Raw genomic sequence first — 9,948 nt, 5'->3', positions numbered from 1 at the left:
CGTGGTGAGAAAATCTTGACGGGAAATAGGGGTTTTGGTATATATGCAGCATGACAATTTGTGATTAGACAAATACGAGAAGGTATAGAACAAGGTTCTAAACAGAATGACATTTGTTTTAACATGGCTATGATATACTTTTGGAACCATCTTATATGCTAACCAAAATTATTACTTTTGGAAGTGATTATAAAGCTGTGGCAGGGAAGCATATTTCCCCACTTTACCGTACCAGACCTCCCTTTGTAGACGAATTAATAAGCAATAGCAAAATTCGTAACCTATGTGTACCAAGAAAATAAAGCAAATAGGAGTACGTATAGATTGTTGTAGAACAAAAAAGTGAACGATTACAAAACAACCACCATCACCAAAAATCATATATCTGCGTATCCCTCATTTCAACTAATCCAATCTAATCTGTAGGTGTAGCAAAGGTCTCACCATCACATACTCGTCTCTCTAGTGAGTTGCAGCACATGGCAATTTGATTCATAGCTACTGGTACTCTTCGCATCCCTCGGCTCCGATCTCTGTGAAGGCTGTCATGAGGCTTGGCACCACGTTGGTGAGTGCAAGCCTTAACCCAGCCGAGCACGACCGCTTCCTACTTGCTTCAGTGTCATGAGCATTGTCGACACTATTTCCCTGCAACCACGCATTGCATGTCCTGAGCACAAACCTTCCCCGAAGGCAGAAGTGTTCCTTAACGAATTCCTCATATCCCTGAGGTGGTCGACGTAAAAGATGTTGCATTGTCCGAAGGGTAAGCAGGTAAGCATTCTCATTGTAGGGCAGCGCATTGCGGCGACCCTCTGGTTTGTTGACCAATGTTCCATACCCGGCCTCGTTGTAGTATGGTTGGTCATTGAGGACAAGGCCCTGGATGGAGACAACGACTTGGAGGAGGTTTGATGTCGTCGAGGACCAGACCTCGGTGCCCTCGCCACCGAATGTGTTTAGCAAGCTGAGGCACACCGTACCAGACTCATAGAGGTTGGGATTGAGCCGTAAGCCGAAGGAGTGGTAGTACACTTGCGGTGGGGCAGACGGGTATGACGGAGGTAGCTGCAGATCGAAGAAGAAAAGGCCATGATGGTATGGTGTCCCGCTCACACCCACCATCACCACCCGAAGCAGATCCATGCGGTCCTCGAATGCTCGCACGTAGATGGTTTCTGCACATTAAATGGTTGGCTATTCATTTGTAGCCAAGCATATGGACCGTGTATTTTCAGGTGCACTCACATACCTGGTAAGTCGTTCTCCAGAATTTTCCATTCCTTTTGCACTGTTTTGGCCCAACTCTTCCCACGACTAGCGCCCTGCATTTCCTTGAAAAAAAGAGTATTGATTAAAGTTCTTCAGTTAGTAAAATTCGTTTTATAATGAGTTGTAACATGTTGTGTGGTCATTTACTTATTTTAAGTCAGAGAGTTTAGTTTTGCATTAAAAAAAGAATGCCATAAGATGGATTCCACCGTTAGACAAACCATACTGTGCATGTAAACATCCCTTACTCTAACCTTAATTACCTCCGTTCTTCATCATTTTCTAACATATATATAATTACCTGGTCCGTAATCTCAAGGTAGTGGTGATCCAGAGGGCTCATCTGCAGTACATCGAAACGTGGAAAGCAACAGGTAGCATCCGCAGCCTTCATCCCCCCGGCAAAACCGTGACAAGTCAAATCTACAGCAGCATCGTTGGTCCCCATTGCAGCAGCACCACCGATACTATCATCGTTTGCGGGCGCGGGTAACTCTGAGCTTGGTGACAACGACGAGGGCCGCCAGTTCATCAGGTATCCTTTACCTCGAGCTACCACGTCACTGGTCAATTGGAGCAAAGACCGGAATGGAAAACCTAAAAGGCTTGTCCTTGACATTGCCGGGCTGACGCTTTCGACATCATTATCTAGATTCTGAAGATCAATGTCCTAAAATAAGATAACACATATAACCACATCAATTGCCGGGCTGACGCTTTCCATATAATCATTTATCATAGAATAAATAGTACTTTGCTGCCTACCAGGAGAAACCAAAATAGTCCCCACACCTCATTGTTTGTCGAAGTGGACAATGTTTAGAAAGATAGATATATACCGTATTGGCAGCAACCGGTTCTTCGGGTGCGTCATCGATGCCATCGTCCTCTACCCAGTCGCCCATTTCAAGCAATAGGTCCATGTAGTGCTCGTCCTTGACGACAACGATCTCATCGGGCGATACCTGCAGCACGCCCAAACAAATCAACAAAGTTGAGTAGAGAACGTAACATATATGTAGATCTAAGAAAGGTACTAGAAACTATCCACGTACCGTTGACGTGCTACCATCACCCCACTTGACTTGGATGTGCCCACTAGGAAGTTCAACTACCCGCCCCACCCATGAAAGATCGGCGGGAACGACATTTTTCTTCTTGTTTCCCAATATCAAGGGTGCACTTTCACCGTCATCTGTTGATCCCGATGGTAGGACACGAATGACAATGTCACCATAGTAAGCAGAGTGGTTAGAGTCCAATTTTAGGTCGTAAGCACTGACAGTTTGGTCGCAGTCGACCTCCCTAGCCTCATCTGGGTGCCCTGACGTCTTGAACCATGATACACAAACCGTCTGGTCCTCGTATTGCAGGCTCTTGACGATTCCCACACGCTCCGTTGGTCCAATTCCGGACGCATCAATGTTATTGTTGACGCTAGTAGTTGTCACATCATCATGGTCACCAGTAGCTTCAACGGCAGCGCTAATAGGAAGAACGTTGGCGACAACACGCTGTCCCGGGAAGAACTCTTGCTCATTCCAGATCCCAAAGGGAACGACGGTCGCTGAACGTCTGCCATGTTGTCGTGTGCCATCCTGCCACAACACATCGACGGTGGTGCAGGTGTCGGCGACGACCATTGGAAACTCCACCTCGACATGTCTCATGACTTGTGGCCGTTGCGCTCGTCTATGGCCCTCAAAGACGACCTTCCTTAGCTGCTTCCGATAAAACCCCGCATCCTTCTGCTCGGTGGGTGGTACCACCTGAGAGGTTGATCCATCACACACCTCTTGATTGTCTTCTGAGCATGCGTTGTATTCCTTCTCCCCGTCCTCCTCTGCCTCATCATCATCTTTATCATCATCATCATCATCTTTATCATCATCATCATAATCATCATCGTCACCATCGTGTTGATCAGGAGCACAAGCTTGATCCTCTTTGGTGGAACTAGTTTCTAGAAAAAAACAACGGTCAGCAAGCCCCCAGCAGCAATTGTATGAGGCGCAGAAGAACGTAAGATCATCTGGGTTCTGGTAGGCTGGAGGAGCGGATGCCTCCACTAGCCCCTTGTCGGTGCCACAATGTCTGGATGCAACCCAGTAGACGAGGATGCCGGCCGTCTCCACCTTCATGATGGTGCCTACTTGTCGGTAAGGATGCCAGTAGCCATTAAGCCAGCGAGCATCCTTGAAGAGTGAACAAGCGCCTGGCAAGGTGACGTGCTGCCCCTGGTGCAATACACTGTTCATTTGGCGGCGATGCATGGTCACCATGGTGCCGCTTTCATGCACTCTCGCCAGGTTCGTAGACTCTGCGTCGGTGATCCTGCAAACAGCTCCGTCATCGAACAACACATCGACGTCGATCGACACCTCGACGACACGGCCGAGCCACGGCCCGGACACGACAAAGTCTCCAAGGTTGATGCTCCTGACGCGCCGCAGGCTAGACGGGGACACCCCCCTGATGACCTTGGCCGGCACGCCGTTGTTGTCGAGCTTGGCTAGGCTGAGCATGGTGTTGACGCCGGTGACGACGCCGATCTGGCCGCCCATGTCGGATGCCGACCCAACCACCTGTCCAGGATACAGGTGGCTCCTGTCGACCACCTTGATGTCGCCGACGTTCTTGTACTCAACACTGTCATCGATTCGCAGAAGCTTGAAAGTGTCGACAGGGAGATAGATGTTGTCCACCTGGCCGTCCGCGAGAACGAGGCCACGGTCGATGAACCTGCGGCCGGTTTTCACGAGGTCGAGCAAGTAAAGATTCGGAGATGCCGCCGCGGGGACGACCATCATAACCGACTTTTCCGGCGAGAGCGCGTTCGTAGCACAAGCTTGCGGCTTTGTGCCGATTGCTTTCCGGCCAGAACCTGGTGTCGACTGATCTCGCCGGAGGCTTGCTAGATCTCGTCCGGCTGGAAACGCACGGTGGTGCTAGGTATATGTGCTATGCCACGTACGGATTGGATTAGAATTCCTATAATACTACTCGGACAAAAGTACCACGGCCTGCTTAATTAATTCCAACAGATCGATCGCACACTACGGAACGGAAATTGTATAGATATATATATAGAAGAGGCTCCTGAGTCCTGAGTTCTAGCCTTATACGGATAAGATTTTTGTTCCTTATACAAAAGCAATACAATTTTTTCCTTTTTCAAAAAGTACAGATCATAGGCGTCTCGCAAGCGTTCGTCTCCTCGTCCCCCGATCGAAAATTCCCCAGACCTTAGGCGGTCAAAGCAAACTCTCACTCCAGCCGGCGACCCCATGGATTCGCCTTCCCTCTGCCTTCCGCTCCGGTGAGCGGTTGCGGGGAGGAGAATCCCGATGCCTTTGTTCCGATTAGTATTTTATGGATTAGGGTTGTTTAGTCCCCATCGATTAGATGAACAAATCATGATTAATTCCAGTAAGTACTTTATGACTCTAATAGAAAATAGCATGCAACAATCTAGCATACTAGATGAACTGAAAAACATGCACAACAACATTGCACATGTAACAACAACTATAGGTAGACACATGAATATATCACGATGGATGTACGGTTCATTAGTTGTTGCGGGATCGACGTTGTTGGTGACGATGTTGGCGACGATCTGTTGCTGAAGACGAAGATAAGTAGCACCGCCCGACTTGGACGGAAGACGACCCATGATGACGAACTTGGGCAGTTTCGCAGAGCGCTTCCCAAAAAACCTAATTCACGCTCTCCCGATGCAGGGTTGCAAGAACAAACGATTTCAGGCACCTGCTCTCCCGCGCGCTGGTGTTCGGGATAAAGTAGACTATGATGGCGGCGCAAGTTGCAAGATGAGGCAAAACCCTAAGGGCTCATTCCGTTTGGAGGAAACTAAAATGTAGGAATTAGGATTAGTATAGGAATTTGATAGGATGACACTCGCCATCCTAAGGAATTGACTTGTCTCGTTCCGAGGTGTAAAATGAGCTTTGAGTGGATGTCTAGTTTCCTCCAAAAACACAGGAAATGAATAGTATTCCTACGATATTCCCGTACGCCTTTCCTATAAACCGAATGCATCTATAGAAAAATTTCCTCTGGAATTCTTGTTCCTATGTTTTTCCTATGAAAATCCTCCAAACCGAATGAGGCCTAAGTGTTTTCGATGTATCTTTGGCTGCGGCCCGGTAGTAGTACATATAAGAGGACCAGAGGCTGTATCGTGTCGCGATCATGATCTCAAACCGACTTGGATTCTAAGTCGTATACTTACTAGACGAGAAATAATTAACTTTTCTGCCAAGACATCAAAAAATGAAATGGAGAGGCGAGCGCACATGCATGCGGTCTCTTATTTCTCTCCTTCACACCTCAATAAGTGTGGTGTAGAGAGCGAACTATATAAAGAGGTCTCTCACTTCCTCAACTTTCAGGGTGGTACTAAACTTTAGAATCACCACTTTCTATTTTATGCAAGGGCTACTTTGTGATTTCAGAAATTGTTAATGGCTCAAGCCCATTTATTTCTAACAGGATAGGTTACGGGGTAGGAGAAAACATCAGGGCGGAGGAAGAAGAAACAAAAGAAGAAGAACATTGCACACTTGATGGCTGTTGGATATTGATCGTACGGTTAAAAGAAAAAAGTGACTGACGGAAGTGAGGATCCTTTCCCCAGCTGATCCACTGTAATTATACTGTGCTCAAATGATTCCAAGCCAAAAAAATTGATCCATCTTTATTATCTTTGGCACCTTTTTCTTAACTCTTTTTGTTTTTCTGTACTCAGAAACTGAACGGATGTGACTGAGACATCTGATGATCACCATCACCATTGGATGGCCTATACCCGGGCGGCTGTCCATGAATACGTTTGAACCCATGTTTGAATGTGTTTGCGGAAATTTGGTGGCATTTGTTTGATGATTTATTTTGAGATGCACTAAACCGAGCAGGTTATACGTATAGAGAGGAAAGGTCGGTGGGTCTATGCTGGTCCGACGGCGAATCGAAGGAATACTTACCATGTTCTGCGTCTCCTGCTGTGCCTAATCGGGGTAAGGATTCCTCCATCTGTACGGCTGGCAGCTATGACGGGCACGAGTTCGGATTGGACCTCCATATATAATCACAATCAGCCATGCTTTTGTTGTATATAAAAAACCTCGCCAAGGAGCCAGCTGAGTACATATATCGGCCGCGGCAGACAGATCGATCGTTCTCGAGCATCTGCTCTTATGGGTGGATTGATGAAGGAGACTAGCAGCGGTGGGAACCGAGACGTCTGGTATAATCCTCAGCTTTTTACATGGGTTGACATGAATTTTTTTCCCAGGAGCATGCGTGAATTTCACGAATCAATCCTGGTAGTCCCGTCCTTCGCTATATTTTGAGCATCAAGGCTAATTAAGAGTCTCATTTTATATTGTGCAGCAAAAGTCATGGAAAGAAAAAATTCAAGATGCCAAGAAAAAGTTTTAGACTTTGCCGAAGGGAGGAGAACGGTACCTTCCCAATGGTCAACGGGCACCTTATTCTCAGGACCACATCGTTGTACCGTGAATCGTACAAACGCATCTTTTTTAGATCAGCGCTCAAGGTCTACGATGAACTCGTGAGAGATGGCATGCTTACGTGGGAAGTTTACGAAGAGCATCGCCTCGCCATCGAAAGCTCAATGCAATCTATCAGGCATAGCATTCAAAGATACAAAGAGCGCCGCTTGCAGGCTGGGCTATTTTACTTTGCGCATGATTTAGGCGAAACCAGGCTGACTACCCATACGCACTTGTACAAAATGCCTCTCAGGGAAGCGTTAAGGAAACATCGACAAGAAAATAAAAGGAGGAAACAGCTACTGAATGCTTTCAACAATTCAAAGAAATCAAGCATCTTTGACACCATCATGCAGAGACCATATGTGAAAAGGCTAGTCATGTATACAGTGTCTTCCCTTGTATTGGGTTGCCTTATAATTTTTCTATGAAAGCTCATGAATAGTGTGGAGTATGGTTGTGTTCTAGTCTTATTGCTGAGTTAGAAAAAGTAAAAGAAATTGTGTCATCTTCCCTTCTTGAGAGTCTCCTCTAGGACCTAGCAGAACACATCTTTTCTTCAATGTACGGGATGGGTTGTAGTTCATGTAAGAAAATGTGTCGTATAACACATTTATTGTCAGCCCTAAATGAACTGTAGAGATGAAAGGTAGCTTTCCCTTCTGTGTACATATTCTTAGTGGGTTCGGAAAACAACAGGGCAGCAGGGAATTTTGGTCGAACGCATCAAAATCGTGAGGATTTGCTGTCAACGACTTTATTTAGGGGTTACCTTGTATCGTATGTACATTCCAAGTAATTAAGCACCTTCACGCCACGATATGGGACACACCGTATTCTTTTGTGAAGCCGGATCTTGTTAGGCATGGGGATAATTTGAAAGTTGACGGGGTTTGGTGTTGTTAGGGATAATTTTCTCTACTCTTTAAGGGAGAGTTGGTAGGTCGGTACCCGTGATTTTTTTTTTTTCGTTTCATCTCCCACCTATCTATCTTGTCTGGTTTTTTTGTCTCTCCTCCCACCACCCTCTTCGAACTAGTTTTTTCTCCCTCCCTAAAAAACCCAACCAGCCGCCGGCCCGACGCTATCTTCCTCCTCTTTCTATTCTCCCAACCCAGCCGCCTTATCATTTAAAAAAAAACCCAGCCGCCTCCTCCTCTCCCCCAACCCCGGCCTCCGCCCTATACCCCACTGCCGGCGCCCACTCATCTCCCATTCTCTCACCTACGAGCTTAGCCCGCAACCAGATCTGCGCCCGCACCACACACAATCCCGTCCTCGTTGTCTCGTTCACACGAGCCAAACCCTAGCCCCCTTTCTCCATGATCCTCGCAGCTATCACACCCTCCCTCCCCATCCTCCTCCATCTCCCTTCTCTCCTCCCCCGTCAGCCATCACCGCTATTCCACCTCTTTCATTCCGGATTGGATGCAGGTCGTGTTCGTGGGAAAGCAGGCCGGCAGGGTCTTCACAGCGGCCATGGGAATGACATGACATAAGTCCTCACGGCGTGGGAAAGCCTTGCCGTTCCTGCGGACTCGAATACTGGGTCTGGTCGTGCTCAACAACTCGGCGGCCATGGGAATGATATGACAGGAGTTGGAGACCGCCATCGTCGGGATGCATCACCGACGAGGTCGGCTCAGTCGACTGACAGAGTCAATCCAGAGGCACCTGGGTGGACAGAAAGGTGTGAACACAAATCCTCCTGCTGTTTGTCTGTCACTGTATGTTCAACTCCAATGCACATACTAGATGAATAGAAAAACATGCACAACAACATTGCACATGTAACAGCAACTATAGGTAGACACATGAATATATCACGATGGACGATACGGTTCATTAGTTGCTGCAGGATCGACGTTGTTGGCGACGATCTGTTGCCGACGACGATGATAAGTAGCACTGCTCTACTTGTACGGAAGACGACCCATAATGACAAACTTGGGTAGTCGCGCAGAGCGCTTCCCAAAAAACCAAAAAACGAAATTCATGCTCTCCCGATGAAGGATTGCAAGAACGAACGGTTTTGAACACCTGCTCTCCCCCACGCCGGTGTTCGGGATAGAGTAGACTACGGTGGCGGCGCAAGTTGCAAGATAAGGCAAAAACCTAGGTGTTTTTTATGTATCTTTGTTTGCGGCCCAGTAGCAGTACGTATAAGAGGACCAGAGTCGGTATCGTGTCGCTGTCATGATCTCAAACCGACTTGGGTTCTAACTCGTATAGTTACCGGACAAAAATCAATTAACTTTTCTGCCAAGACATAAAAAATAAAATGGAGAGCCGAGCGCACACACATGCAGCCTCTTATTTCTCTACTTCAGACCTCAATATGTGTAGTGTAGAGAACCAACTATATAAAGAGGTCTCTCACTTCCTCAACTTTCAGGGTGGTACTAAACTTTAGAATCACCACTTGCTATTTTATACATGGGCCACTTTGAGATTTCAGAAATTGTTAGTGGGTCAAGCCCATTTATTTCTAATAGGATAGGATAGGGGGTAGGAGAAAACATCACGGCGGAGGAAGAAGAAAGAAAAGAAGAAGAACAATGCGCACTTGATGGCTGTTGGATGTTGATCGTACGGTTAAAAGAAAAAGTGACTGGTGGAAGTGAGGATCCTTTCCCCATCTGACCGACTATAATTATACTGTGCCCCAATGTAATCCTTTATCAAAGTATTCCAAGCCAAAAAAAAGATCCATCTTTATTATCTTTGCCACCTTTTTTTTATCTCGTTTTGTTTTCAGTACTCAGAAACTGAACGGATGTGACTGAGACATCTGGTGATCACCATTGGATGTCATGAATATGTTTGAACCCATGTTTGAATGTGTTCGCCGACATTTGATGGCATTTATTTGATGATTTATTTTGAGATGCCCTAAACTGAGCAGGGTTTTTTTTCCCGGGAAACCGAGCTGATTATATAGGCATAAAGGAAAGGTCGGTGGGTCTATTCCAACGGCGAATCGAAGGAATACTTACTATTTTCTGCGTCTCCTCATGTGCCTAATCAGGCAAGGATTCCTCCACCTGTACGGCTGGTAGCTGTGATGGGTACGTGTTCGGATTGGACTCCAATCAGCCTTGCTTTTGTTGTACGAGTATATAACAAAAACCTCGCCAAG

General features: G+C 46.7%; 1 protein-coding gene, 1 non-coding gene and 1 pseudogene across 2 annotated transcripts; 2 read left to right on the top strand and 1 right to left on the bottom strand.

Moving 5' to 3' along the window:
- Nucleotides 1–498: 498 nt before the first annotated feature.
- On the bottom strand, nt 499–4,082 carry LOC119280535 (probable ubiquitin-conjugating enzyme E2 23). Its single transcript, XM_037561359.1, has 6 exons — nt 3,597–4,082; nt 2,328–3,509; nt 2,112–2,237; nt 1,574–1,942; nt 1,253–1,334; nt 499–1,178 (listed from the first exon to the last, which is right to left on the bottom strand). The coding sequence occupies exons 1-6, from the start codon at nt 4,080–4,082 to the stop codon at nt 499–501; spliced, it is 2,925 nt and encodes a 974-aa protein (XP_037417256.1).
- Nucleotides 4,083–5,907: 1,825 nt separating this feature from the next.
- LOC119282927 lies at nt 5,908–5,990 on the top strand (annotated as a pseudogene).
- A 3,433-nt stretch (nt 5,991–9,423) lies between these two features.
- LOC119282926 lies at nt 9,424–9,522 on the top strand. The gene has a single exon (XR_005138953.1). It is a non-coding gene; the product is annotated as a small nucleolar RNA Z103 (small nucleolar RNA).
- The last annotated feature ends 426 nt before the right edge of the window (nt 9,523–9,948 follow it).

The sequence above is a fragment of the Triticum dicoccoides genome, chromosome 3B (genome assembly GCF_002162155.2).
Source record: "Triticum dicoccoides isolate Atlit2015 ecotype Zavitan chromosome 3B, WEW_v2.0, whole genome shotgun sequence".
Classification (NCBI taxonomy): domain Eukaryota; kingdom Viridiplantae; phylum Streptophyta; class Magnoliopsida; order Poales; family Poaceae; genus Triticum; species Triticum dicoccoides.
The sequence above is the reverse complement of the archived record's forward strand: the minus strand, read 5'-3'. Positions and strand labels throughout refer to the sequence as shown.

Excerpts from the sequence above, each read along its gene's own strand:
- LOC119280535 (XM_037561359.1), bottom strand. The coding sequence starts at position 4,082 with ATGATGGTCGTCCCCGCGGCGGCATCTCCGAATCTTTACTTGCTCGAC. Across the intron at positions 3,510-3,596 it reads CTGTTTGCAGGATCACCGAC|GGGCAGCACGTCACCTTGCC; the intron begins GCAGAGTCTACG and ends GTATTGCACCAG. Across the intron at positions 1,943-2,111 it reads AACCGGTTGCTGCCAATACG|GACATTGATCTTCAGAATCT; the intron begins GTATATATCTAT and ends ATCTTATTTTAG.